A 14218-nucleotide genomic window follows, 5' to 3' on the forward strand; every position below is an offset into this window, starting at 1 on the left:
TCAAACCAAAAAGACTTTCTATCAGCTGTAACTAATTCAGAATGCTGAAGCATGACTGATAAAGGCTGCAAGTGGCATGACCATATCATACCCTTTTGGCAAAAACTGAACTAAGAACCAGTACTCTACAGGGTGAGCTTTCTCAGAAGTAGCCTCCACACTCTGGAACTGACTCCCAGAGGTGCTATGCCTAATTCAAGTCTATTTCTACTTCAGGAAGTAGGTGAAAGTCTAGCTCTTCTTACAAATGTTTAATAGATGTGGCAATTGACTATCTACTCTCTAAGCATCTGGACTAGCTTGCCACACAACTCGCATCTAAGACCAGCTCCGCATACCTTATGCAACTGTACATATAATTTGCCTTAAATTTAGCCACACATCTATTTATTCCAACAACTTTGTTCTACTTATCTTGTCTGTATACATGTCTCAACTGTACTTGTCCCCTCAGTTGTCTATTAAGATATTTAATTGTATCGTACTGACATGGAGCATCATATCTGTGCTATTTGAATGCTCTAATGTGTGCTTATTAAAGTGTATAATTTGTATTATGCTAGCATTGTGTTTATTATATCTATGTTATATGAAACTTTTAATACATTGCCTACTAAGGTGTTTCATTTGTATTGTGCTGACATCGTAGGTATAATATCTGTGTTATATGAATGTTCTACTGTGTTTTAATGTGGATATTTCTGACACTGTACCTGTTTGTATGTTTCCATGTTTACCTCATTGGTTGTATTTAGGCTTATATTTGGCTGTTCTATTATTGTTATGTGGTACACTGCCTTAGGTGAATCTGTTCATACAGGCAGTTAATAAATCCCAATAAATAAATATTTTTGGCCCAGCCAACCACATCCCTTGAAATCTCTGTATGGTGTGGATTTCCACAGGTAAATAAAAGAATTCTGAAATTGCGTTTTGTCTTTTTTCTCCCTATTTTATAGATATGTGTGCTCTCCTTCCCAGAATGTGGGCTTGTTTATTGGAAAATTGATGACTCTGTTAGTAGTGCTTTTTCTTTTCTGTGCAACTATAATTGAAGGAAAAATTGCTACTTGCATGTGTAGCCATCTACATGTATACATGCTGTTAGTTCCCATTGAGTTGTTTTCTAAAATAACCCCAATAATGTCCCTTTATTTTTAAACAGTGATCATCATAATTAACTTCAATTAATAGCTGTCACATCGAGTGTGTTTGTGTTGTGTATGTGTATGTGTGTGTGTGTATATATATATAATCTATATATATATATATATATGTAATATATTTATTTATACACCAGAACAAGTAAAGAGCAAATGCTGGTAAAATCGTTTATTCCAAGTTCTTATTCCCATCCACTTTCCCAGGCTTTTCACTAGAAATGAAGTAACTTATTTTTTCACCTGCTAATAAGGACGGACAGAGACTCTAAGGACAACACATAATAATAAAATGGACGAGGGGATATGTCTGATATGGGACTCAGTGTGACATATCCTTCTCCAAAGAATCTGTCACTAGAACAAAAACGCGAGGGGGGGCAATTTCATATCTGAACTCCCCTACAGTTTGCCATGGTTTCCAGACAAAGAGGAGAGAACTGAATTCCAATTATATCCTTCACAATGACAGATAACAGGGAAATAGGAAATGGGCTAATAAAATCGTAGGTGATCTGGCATAGATGTGACAGGTATAAGTGGCAGTTTAGGTTTGTCTATAATATACCTAAAGCATTAAGAATGCAAACAGCTGTATCCCAAACCACCTGCTCCTTCTTTTATCTGGTAGCACATTTTCATTGTCATTCAACTTTTTCCTTTTGTGAAACAAAGCAAACTTTTTGAAGCAGGCAGGCCAAGAGCCAGTGTGGTACAAAGAGAATCTATTACAGCAGAGTTTGAATTCAATGACATGTCTCTAACCTAATTACTCAAATTAAATACAGAACAAAGTGAAAAAAAAAAAAGATCACTGTTAAGATCACAGAATGAAGGCTCCTCAAACCTGCTCCCCCTGTTTTGCATGGTTGATTTAGCAGATTAGAAGGTAATAAAAAAAAAAATACTACTACTTATCATTTCTACAGCGCTACTAGATGTACGCAGCGCTGTACACTTGAACACGAAGAGACAGTCCTGCTCGACAGAGCTTACAATCTAATTAGGGACAGACAAACAGGACAAACAGAGATAAAGGATATTAAAGTGAGGATGATAAAATAAGGGTTTCTGAACAAGTGAATAAGGGTTAGGAAGTTAAAAGCAGCATCAAAAAGGTGGGCTTTAACTTAGATTTGAAGACGGCCAGAGATGGGAGCTTGATGTACCCGGGCTCAGATAGTCTATTTCAAGCATATGGTGCAGCAAGATAAAAGGAACGGAGTCTGGATTTACCGGTGGAGGAGATGGGTGCAGATAAGAGAGATTTACCCAGTGAACAGAGTTCCCGGGGAGGAATGTAGGGAGAGATGAGAGTGGAGAGGTACTGAGGAGCTGCAGAGTGAATGCACTTATAGGTTAATAAGAGGAGTTTGAACTGTTTGCGGAAACGGATAGGAAGCCAGTGAAGTGACTTGAGGAGAGGGCTAATATGAGCATAATGATACTGGCGGAATATTAGGTCGTGTAGCAGAATTTGAACAGATTGAAGAGGAGAGAGATAGCTAAGTGGGAGACCTGTGAGAAGCAAGTTTGCAATAGTCCTAAGCGGAGGTGATAAGAGTGTGGATGAGGGTTCTGGTAGTGTGCTCAGAAAGGAAAGGGCAAATTTGGTGATATTATAGAGAAAGAAATGACAGGTTTTAGCAGTCTGCTGAATATGTACAGAGAAGCAGAAAATGACCCCAAGGTTATGAGCTGATGAGAAAGGAAGGATGAGAGTGTTTATCAACAGAAATAGAGAAATGGGGGAGGAGGAGAGGTTGGTTTAGGGAGAAAGATAAGAAGCTCGGTTTTTGGTCATGTTTTAGTTTCAGATGGCACTGAGAAATCCAGGTAGCAATGTCAGACAGGCAGGCTGATACTTTGGCCTGGATTTTTGGCTGAGAGTTCTGGTGTGGAGGAGGTAGATCTGGGCGTCCTCAGCGTAAAGATGATACTGAAACCATGGGATGATGAAGTATAGATGGAGAAAAGAAGAGGTCCCAGGACAGATCCCTGAGGTACACCAACTGACAGTGGGATAGAAGTAGAGGAGAATCCACTAGTGTATACACTAAATGTACGCTGGAGAGTATAGAAGAAAACCAGGAAAGAACAGAGCCCTGAAAGCCAAGTGAGGACAGCGTATCAAGGAGTAAGCTGTGATCAACAGTGTCAAAAGCAGCAGATAGATTGAGAAGGATGAGGATAGAATAGAGACCTTTGGATCTGGCCAGGAACAATCATGGAGACTTTAGCAAGTGCTGTTTCAGTTGAATGAAGGTTGAGAAAGCCAGATTGAAGTGGATCAAGAATAGCTTGAGATAAAAGAAAGTCAAGGCAACGGCGGTGAACAGCACGTTCAAGTATCTTGGATAGGAAAGGGAGGAGGGAGATGGGGCGATAGTTTGGAAGGCAGGTAGGGTCCCAATGAAGGTTTTTTAAGGAGTGGTGTGACTACGGCAATGTTTGAAGGGCATCAGGAACAGTCACAGTGGAAAGTGAAAGATTGAGGATATGACAGATATAAGGGATGACAGTAGGAGAGATAGTGTTAAGTAGATGGGTGGGAATAGGATCAGAGGAACAGGTAGTTAGTTTCGAGGAGGAAAGAAGATGTGTAGTTTCCTCTTCAGTGATTTCAGAAAAGGAAGAAAAGGAGGCAGGGGTTGGAGGCTTGAGAGAATGGACTAAGGGAAGGAGATGTGGAGGTGACCTGGTTGAGAATTCAAGTTTAATCTTGTGAACCTTATCATGAAAGAACTCAGCCAGAGTCTGGGGGAAAAGTGAAGAGGGGGGGGGGGGGGTTGGAGGTGAAGGCACTTTGAGGAGAGAGTTCAGTGTGGCAAAGAGACGTCGAGGGTTTGAGCCAAGAGAACTTGTCAACTGGATGTAATAGTCCTGTTTGGCAAGTAAAAGAGCAGACTGGAAGAAGGTCAGCAAGAATTTGAAATGTATGAAGTCAGCATGGGCACGGGATTTCAGCCAAAGGCGTTCGGCAGAGCGGGCACAGGAATGTAGGTAGCGGATTCTAGAGGTCATCCAAGGCTATGGTTTGGTACGTTTTACAGAACGGGAAATGGGAGGAGTGAGAGTATCCAGAGCAGAGGAGAGAATAGTATTATAGGAAGAGACAGCCTCATTGACAGACTTGGATAACATAGTGGTAGAGAAGAGATTTGAAACACTGGAGGACAGAGTAGAAGGGTCAATAGCCTGAAGATTCCTAAATGTATTGGTTAAGATTAGACAGGACTGGGGAGGAGGGTGTTTAAGTGTGAAAGTTATCAGATGATGGTCAGAGAAGGGAAGAGTTGAGGCAAAGAAACTGGAGAGTGAGCAGTTAGAGAAGAGGATAAGATCAAGACAGTGGCCATTCTGGTGAGTGGGGGCAGTGGAGCACAGTTGAAGATTGAAAGAGGATGTTAAAGCAAGAAACTGAGAAACATAAGAGTCAGAGGGATCATTAGCATGAATGTTAAAATCCCTAAGAATGAGGGAAGGAGATGGAGGTTCAAGAAAGAAGGAAAGCCAGGCATCAAAGTCAGTGAGAAAGGAAGAAAGGGACTTATCAGGGGATCGATAAATGACTGCTACTCGGAGAGGCAGAGGAGCGAATAGACGGATGGACTGGACTTCGAAGGAAGAAAAACAATGAGACTGAGGTGGCAGAAGAGGTTGAAATCTACAAGAGGGTGAAAGTAGTAGCCCGACAGCCACCTCCACGGACAACCGGGCAAGGAGTATGGGAGAAAAGATAACCTCCATGGCATAGGGCCACGACTGAAGCAGAGTCCTCAAGGTAAAGCCAAGTTTCAGGGCAAGCAGCAGATTATAAATTTATAAAATAAATAAATAATGTGAAGTGACTGCAAAAGTGCACTTTGCATTGGGTATAGCACAAAACAGCTGCATTTTGGCATGTTGAGTCTTTCCAGGTCTCATACCTTATAAGTACTTGTCACTTCACCATTTAGTACAAGGTTTCCTTCAGTGCTGTTAGTAATTTCTCATACTGATGAAGTTTTGAATTTAAAGATTTTACTTTAAATTCCAAAGAAAGCTTATGGGATTGGATTTGTTATTTATAATCTTCTATTCCAATGAATATCTGAACGAGGGGCACAGAGTGTTTAAAGCCCTGTAGAGCTGTGCCCAGTACTGGATGTAATTTGTTTTGTAGGTAGAATTCTTTATTGCTTACCTTGAATGAGATTTCATACTGTTCTCCTCCCCAGATTTCCAGGCCAGTATCATAGCCCCCAAGCTCCCAGAACCATTTCCGATCAACAGCAAAAAGGCCTCCAGCCATAACAGGGGACCTGTGGATCAATCATAATAAGGTCATCATGATAGTCACAGTGAAAACCTAAAAAGATTGATTTTTTTTTTCTTTTCTTCCAAAAGCATGAAAAGTATTCATGCATGCATGTGTCTCAATCACACTAGAACTTATAAAAATTATATTTTTTATCAGTTATTTGACTTTCTTCTTTTCCTTACATAATTTTGGTCTGAACAGGGTTATGTCTGGTATTCTTCTGTATAGCACACATTATACAAGCCCCTGACCTGGGTTCAACTTAGTCATTTTACTGAAACCTAGAACAAGGTCACCTCTGTCTAATAGGTTATTGAAGCCTGCATAGCAGGAATAGCTGAGGTGTGGAGCATGTTCAATATATGGGAAGCAGAATGCCATGGAGGCATCACCTTTCAGAAGTTTATTACTGGCTTTTTCCTGCTTGAATAGATTATGTTTTCCAGTGGCTGATCCAGCAGTAAAGAGTCAGCATTTTAATGGTAAAAGCAAGGCTGGATTAACACTATATTGGGCCCTAGGCACATGTAATTTGTGGACCCACCTCTATAGGGATTTCCCCATGAGATCTTTATTCATTGCCTCCCAACCCCACCCCACATTTCACCTCTCCAGAAGGAGCAAGGAAAAGTGCAGAGCCTATCTGTGGTCATGAGCACGGGGACTAGGTAGGTGCATGCTTCAAATCATAGGCAGTTGGTGGCTCAGCCATTTGGGGAGGCTAAAGTGGGTGGGGCTGGGGCAGGGCAGGGCAGATCCAGGGCGAGGCCTGCGTCCTTAATTGTCTGATAACATGCAGAAAGAAAGGTCAGCAAAATAATGGTAGATTACATATCTTAATATATAAATTTAATAAAAGGTATCGAATGCCAAAGAATAAAGTGACAAAGAAAATTAAACGATGCAAACTTCAGTAAATATATATATATAGATTTCTTAGACAACTGAATTAAAGTGGATTAAAAAAAGTGTCAGTAGATGAACCTACACCTTTATAGAGACCTGCAGCCAGTCTGCCTTCTCCTCTCTCATCTCTCCCACTTGCCTGCAGCCCTTCTGCCCCTCTCTTTCTTACATCTCACCTCCCCATGGCCCGTCTGCTCTTCTCTCTCACACACATATCTTCTCCACTTCCCCGCCCACTCTTAGACAGTGTATTAATTTTGCTGATCATGAGATTGGGAGCTGCAAAGTCAACATGTTCTTTATAAACCTCAAATTTCTCAGAGAGCTCTGTGGCTGCACAGTGCAGTTGGAAGGCATAGGAGGAGGGGTAAGGAAACTCCTGGACTTAGGGGTAGTGGAGGGAAGAAATATACTGGACCAGAGTGCAGAGATGCCAAGTGTGGCCCATCCAGAAGAGTGACATGTACCACCCCAACATTGTCTCTGTGTCCCTCTATGTCCAGCATTGCTCTTTTGCGTCCTTATTCCTATCCTCCCTCCATGCCCAAAATCTCTTCTCTGTCCCTCATCTCTCATATCCCTCATCCCATATCCCCTACCCTGGGACCAGTATCTCTCTCTCCTTCTCTCTTCCTTCCCTGCCAGCCCACTATTCCTCCCTCTTGGGTCCAGTGTCTTTCCCCCTCTCCTCCAGTCTCTCTATACCTTCTATCCCACCTCCCATGCTGGGTCCAGAACCTCTCCCTCTCTGCATGTCCCTCCCTCCTAGGTCCAACAGAGCAGCATCTCCTGAGTACTGTGTGACCCCTTACTATATTGGGACCTATGAATGGAATCCTGGGTGGGAGGAGCCCAGCAGGGAAAAGTCATGAGTCCATCTAGCACTTGAGAGTGCCCTGATTTGTGGAATCTCAGTGTGGGGTGGAGCTGGTAATTATTATATAAGGGAGGACAATATTGTAGAATTTGTCCTTGGTAGCCTGTGTTTGAGAACTTCTATACCCCCGCCAAGTGACCCGGTGTAAAGAGAGAAGGGGGCTACCTGTTAAGCTGACCTTGACAGTACAGCAGGATCAGGGTCTGTGCATAGCGCTGCGTACATCTAGTAGCACTATAGAAATGATAAGTAGTAGTAGTAGTAGGGTCATTGCTGTTAATCTCCTTAGCCAACACAGGAGCCGAACTGTGGGCTGAGACTAGGTAGTCTCACTGCAAACTGGGTTCAATGGTAGGATGCTGTCTGCTCGTGGCTGGTGATTTCTTTCAGGGTAAAACCCTGAAACACTTGGATGACAATGCTGGATCCAAATTTCTGATGGTAATGATGTTACATCAGAGAAACTGACTGTGGGGTGTTATCTGGCTACAGGTCGGGTGTAAGGGTTTTGCACATGTGCATAGCCCAAGAAGGAAAAGTTATCTGCTCTTGTGACACTGTAAGATCAAGCCTGATATGCCATCATAACTGTATGCTGAGGACTATTATGTCAACCGTTACTTGGTTCTAATTTGTTAAATAATGTTCAGTTGATTTTCTTGATTCTCCTGACTACTGTGTGGTTCCTGGATTGGAATTGGAGGGAACCTGAAGTAAATTGTTCACACCCAGTCTCCCGAACCCCAAGCTAAGCTCTTGGAGAAAACCAGAAAGCCTAACCTGGCTAAGTGAGAGAAGTGAGTTACAACTGCATATCTATCCTTGAGTCCAGTACTTCTTTCCCCCTCCATCTCGCAAGCCCAGTGCCTCTTACCTTTCCTTCCCCATCCCAGTTTCAGCATCTCCCCTTTCACCCCCTCCTCTCAGTCCTAGCCTCTGAGTGTCCCTCTCCCTCCTTCTCTGCAGTCTCTCTACCTTGGTGCAATCACCGCTGGTAGTGACGCTTTGTCAACTAAATCAGCCAGCCTCAGGCCTTGGGCCTTCAGACTTTCCTATGATATGTCACACTCTTGCAGAAACAAGAAGTTGCACCAGAGAGGGCAGGATGCATCACAGGCAAGGTCAAAGGCCTAAGGCAGGCTGATTTATTTGATGCAGTTTCGCTACTAGTGCTGATTGAAACAAGGTAGAGGGGCCGCAGGGACAGAAGGAGAGGGACAGATGCTTGAACCGGGAGGACGGGGAAGAAAGAAGTGCTGGACATGTGGGATGAAGGGGAGGGGGGAGAGACCTGTAGGGTCCTAGAGCGGCCCTGACCCAGCAACCGGTGAGTGTCCAGGGCTTGTGGCAGTGGAGGTTTAGTCCCCCCAAGCCTCTTACATCAGGCACCTATACTTTGAATGGTTAGAGCTGGATAGCTGCCAAGTTACAGAGTTCTATGAGGGAAGTTTTAGGCAATTCTAATCCTGGTGCATTATGGGACCTGAAGTGCTGATTTCAATAAATAGCATCACAGAATATAAACAGTGCACTGAATTGGAATGCAAGTTCAAAAAGTGTCCCAGGGCCGCCGAGAGACTGGGCCGGGCCCCTGCCGCCGCCCCCTGAGGTCGCCGCCGCCGCCCCCCCCGAGGCTGCTGTGCTACAGTCCCCAGTCTCCACCTGCCCACCCCTGGCCCCGTCGACAGCCCCCCTCCGTCCGTCACCAGGCCGGGCCCTCTGCATTCAAATCACAGCGCCTCCCCTCCGTGTGAAAGCGCAGCAGTGGCAGATTGCCTCCCTTCAGGCCTTCCCTCCCTGTGTCCCGCCCTCGCGGAAGTTATATCAGACTGAGGGTGGGACACAGGAAGGGAAGGCCCGAAGGGAGACGATCTGCCGCTGCTGTGCTTTCATACGGAGGTGAGGAGCTGTGATTTGAATGCAGGAGCCTGGCCCAGTGGCGGATGGTCGACGGAGCCGAGGGCGGGCGGGTGGGTGAGACCAGGGACTGCGGCACTGTGCCCCCCTTGGAGGCCCGGGCCCGGGGAATTTTGTCTCCCCTGCTCCCCCCTCTCTGCGGCCCTGAAGTGTCCCTCCTGAAACGAGGAGATCTGGCAGCTCTCAAGAAATAAGCTGACAACCAAGGTAGCTGGGCAAGTCATTTTCACCCTTTGGTACTAATCAGAGATACTGGACTGCCCCAAAAAGTGTCTGATTTATACATTTATAAAATTTTACATGTGAAAAAGGTTCACAAATGGAAGAATCAAAATAATATATTTAACTTTGGTGCTTCTGAACGGATATAAGTAGAGAGGAAGCAGTATTAGAATAGTCTTCAAAGGAATTTGCCCAGGTAAGTGATTAAAGTTAGAACATCAAAAAGGCTATTCTAACTTTAGCTGCGAAACTAACCAGGCAACGGTTTGAATATTGGCCAGTACCCGATTAGCTTCACCCTTCCCTCACCCACAACCCTGATCCCCTTTCCTCTCACCCCCCTCTGAAGTCCCTTGCCCACATAATGCCTTTGTATTACTCCATGGTGCTATCGCACCTCGAATATTTTGTTCAATTCTGGTCGCCGTATCTCAAAAAAGATATAGTGGAATTAGAAAAGGTGCAGAGAAGGGCGATGAAAATGATAAAGGGGATGGGAGGACTTCCCTATGAGGAAAGGCTAAAGCGGCTAGTGCTCTTCAGCTTGGAGAAAAGGCAGCTGAGGGGAGATATGATAGAGGTCTATAAAATAATGAGTGGAGTTGAACGAGTAGATGTGAAGCGTCTGTTCACGCTTTCCAAAAATACTAGGACTAGGGGGCATGCGATGAAGCTACAATGTAGTAAATTTAAAACGAATCGGAGAAATTGTTTCTTCACTCAATGTGTAATTAAACTCTGGAATTCGTTGCCAGAGAATGTGGTAAAGGCGGTTAGCTTAGTGGAGTTTAAAAAAGGTTTGGACGGCTTCCTAAAGGAAAAGTCCATAGACCATTAATAAATAGACTTGGGGAAAATCCACTATTTCTGGGATAAGCAGTATAAAATGTTTTGTACATTTTTGGGATCTTGCCGGGTATTTGTGACCTGGATTGGCCACTGTTGGAAACAGGATGCTGGGCTCGATGGACCTTTGGTCTTTCCCAGTATGGCAATACTTATGTACTTATGTACCCATGTAGGCTTCCTCCAGGCCTACCTGTTAAATACTCGGTGGTTTAGCAGGGTCTTTTGGGCAGGAGCAATACCCACACACTCTTACCCGTCATGGCAGCTACTGCAAAATGGCTGCTGCAACCTCTAGCATTGAATACTTGTAAAACAAATAGGAGGAAATATTTTTTCACTCAATGAATAGTTAACTCTGGAACTCTTTGCCGGAGGATGTGGTAACAGCGGTTAGCGTATCTGGGTTTAAAAAAGGTGATGTAGTAACAGCGATTAGCGTATCTGGGTTTAAAAAAGGTTTGGACAAGTTCCTGGAGGAAAAGTCCATAGTTTGCTATTGAGACAGACATGGGGAAGCAACTGCTTACCCCAGGATTGGTAGCATGGAATGTAGCTACTAATTGGGTTTCTGCCAAGTACTTGTGACGTGCGCTAGAGGTCATGGCAGCCATTTGAAGTAGCTGATGCAATGGGCAGGAAGAGTGGACATCACTCCTGCCCGTAAGACCCCACTGGACTATCAGGTTTTTAACATCCTTTTTTCCCCTATTCTGTTCTCAACATGTTTGCTGGCACATTAATTGCAGTATCTTAATGCTTATTTCTTCCCGTTCAATGAGTCTCCCTACTCTTCTATTGTTTTTTGTGGTAAATTTCACATTTCAGTTCTGATGTTCTGCTGTAACCTAGACTTTCTTCTGTATTCTGCCTTGTTATAGATTTCCCCATGAATGTTTTTTTTTTTAGCCGTTTATCCCTGGATTGTAAATATGGTTGTGCGCATAGCTGATTTGCATGCGTAACTTAATACTTTGCAACACAACGTGTTCAGGCACAGGCAGCTCCTTGTGACTCTGGGCAAGTCACTTAACCCTCCATTGCTCCATGTAAGCCGCATTGAGCCTGCCATGAGTGGGAAAGCGTGGGGTACAAATGTAACAACAACAACAAAAAAAAACAACCATAACCAAAGCACGTCTACCCACAACAGAACTCTCCACCATTCCTAATGTATCTTTTTACATGAACCTTATTCTACAACATTACAACATTGTATTTGTTCATTTTGGAGATGGTGAACTCCCCTCCGGAATTATGTAAGCCACATTGAGTCTGCAAATAGGTGGGAAAATGTGGGATACAAATGTAACAAATAAACTGTAACAATGTGCACATAACTCCTATTGTGGTATAATTTCAAGGGGACCTGTTTAGAGGGCATTCATATGAGTTACGCATGTTTTTATAGAATACACCTGACCTGCACCTAATTTAGGCGCTGAAATTCACATGTGGTTTCAGAAGGCATAAATGCAGGTGCCTTAAGTTAGATGCAGATTAGGCACTGTTCTATAAAGTGCGGATACCTTTTATAGAATAGCGCTCGACGTGATTTTTTCTGCGCTGATTTTTCAGTGCAATTTAGTGAATCTATTCCTTATTGTATACCACATAAACATTTTTATAGGTCTTATATCTACTACTACTTACTACTACTACTTAACATTTCTACAACCATACGTTGTAGTGAAATATCCTGAAAGATCACAGAATTCTGAGAAAGTCCATGCAGCTGAATGCTTTCAATTCAAAGATTCCACTCTCTAAATGACTGTATAATGTACAAAGCAAGATATGTACAGTAGTTAGTGTAAGAAGAGTGAAGTAGTCAAGTCACAGCCTTAAGCCCTGAATACTAATAGACTTTCACTGGTATTGACATTTCCTGCTTCAGATATTAACTGTTAGCCTATATATGACTATATTCACTGGAACCTTTTATTAAAGGTGTTCCATTGGGGATTTGGATGTGTTACTCTAATATTTTTTCATCTTTAACTGCAGTAATTCAGTTACAGCATGCACCTGACCTTTGGTTCAAATCCAATTAAAAAACATGGAGGCTCATTTTCAAAGTACATAGATATAGGTTACTATTGTATTAGTAGACTTCAATTTTGGAACAACATGTAATTTAATTTACCTCTATCGCCTATGTCTACATATGTTAGCTCCTTATTGCTTTACAAGGCTGTATACTTGGGTATTACTATGTGAAATTTCATAAATAAAATTTATTGTGGATAACTAAATTAAAAACATAATGTCTCTTAGACAAATGGGCTTGAGTTAAGGACATGCACAATATATGAAACTTTAGAGGTCTCTGGGACCATCTTGATTAAACTCAAACATCCAAATTGCATACCTCATTTACCTGTAAGGTCATGAATGGGACAATGGAAAATCGCATCCTGTTCAAACTTCTTCTACTAACCTATAAATGTACTCACTCTGCTGCTCCCCAGTATCTCTCCACACTCGTCCTTCCCTACACCCCTTCCCGTGCACTTCGCTCCATGGATAAATCCTTCTTATCTGTTCCCTTCTCCACTACTGCCAACTCCAGACTTTGCGCCTTCTGTCTTGCTGCACCGTACGCCTGGAATAAACTTCCTGAGCCCCTACGTCTTGCCCCATCCTTGGCCACCTTTAAATCTAGACTGAAAGCCCATCTCTTTAACATTGCTTTTGACTCGTAACCACTTGAAACCACTCGCCTCCACCTACCCTCCTCTCTTCCTTCCCGTTCACATTAATTGATTTGATTTGCTTACTTTATTTATTTTTTGTCTATTAGATTGTAAGCTCTTTGAGCAGGGACTGTCTTTCTTCTATGTTTGTGCAGTGCTGCGTACGCCTTGTAGCGCTATAGAAATGCTAAATAGTAGTAGTAGTAGTAGTAGGATTGATGCAGTAACCTTACTTTACTGCCGTGCATGAAAACTCAGCTCACATACAAGGCTAACATAAAACTTTTGCTCCACAACAAGTTAAGCAAAGCATATGCAAATAGGCCCAGTTGAAAAACATCATGCCAGGACGAGGCCTGAGTCCTTACTTGTCTGACAACATGCAGAAAGAAAGGTCAGCAAAATAGTGGTAGATAATATATATCTTAATATCTAAATTTAATAAAAGGTATCAAATACCGAAGAATAAAGAGACAAAGAAAATTAAACAGCACATACTTCAGTAAAATATATATAGGATTCTTAGGCAACTGAATTAAAGTGGATTAAAAAAAGTTTCAGTAGATGAAACCTTCACCTCTATAGAGGCCTGCAGCCAGTCTGTCTCCTTCTCTTTCACCTCTCCCCACTTGCCCGCAGCACACCTGAAGTATGCACACGCAGGTCTGTGCTAATGTTGAGGTTTTGCACAAGCCTTCCAGTTGACACTAGCATAGACCCTGAACCAGTGGCATAGCTAGGTGGGGCGCAGGGGGAGCGGTTGCTCCCCCAAACAGACTTTTAGAAAAAATGGCGCCTATGCGCCACGCCACATGCCAATATCATTCTCTACCTCCATCCTCTTCCCTCCCTTGCGAGCTTCTCCTGTCTCTTTTGCCTCTCCCATCCGCGTGGCCGTTTTTACAGCCCTGAAGCGTTCTCCATGTGGCACCGGCGATTCAGATGGTCAGCCTTCTTGCCAGCGTCGGGGCATCTCCTCAGGTGCGTCCCACCTCTGCGGAAAACAGGACGTTGCATTACAGTAGGCGGGATGCACCTGAGGAGAGGCCCCGATGCTGGCAAGAAGGCTGACTATCTGAATTGCCGGTGCCGGATGGAGAATGCTTCAGGGCACTGAAAATGACCACGCGGACTATAGAGAGGCTGTGGGCGAAAAGCGAAATATGTAAGACTAGGGGAGGGGGGTGGAGAAGGGAGAAAAGAGCTGCCCAAGGAGGTTTTATAGGAGTGGAAGTGAGCCTATCTAGTCCATTATAAGCAAGGAAGCTGGTTTGGTTAATCTGTTTCCACT

At 43.4% G+C, this 14218-nt stretch overlaps 1 protein-coding gene across 1 annotated transcript in view; it reads right to left on the minus strand.

The window, feature by feature from the left end:
• GALNTL6 (polypeptide N-acetylgalactosaminyltransferase like 6) overlaps nt 1-14218 on the minus strand; it is a 1035585-nt gene that overhangs the window by 157433 nt on the left and 863934 nt on the right. The window contains exon 7 of the mRNA XM_030192221.1: nt 5347-5464. Coding sequence (XP_030048081.1) covers nt 5347-5464 — 118 coding nt within the window. The remainder of the gene's footprint in view (nt 1-5346; nt 5465-14218) is intronic.

Source organism: Microcaecilia unicolor, chromosome 2 (assembly GCF_901765095.1).
Source record: "Microcaecilia unicolor chromosome 2, aMicUni1.1, whole genome shotgun sequence".
Taxonomy (NCBI): domain Eukaryota; kingdom Metazoa; phylum Chordata; class Amphibia; order Gymnophiona; family Siphonopidae; genus Microcaecilia; species Microcaecilia unicolor.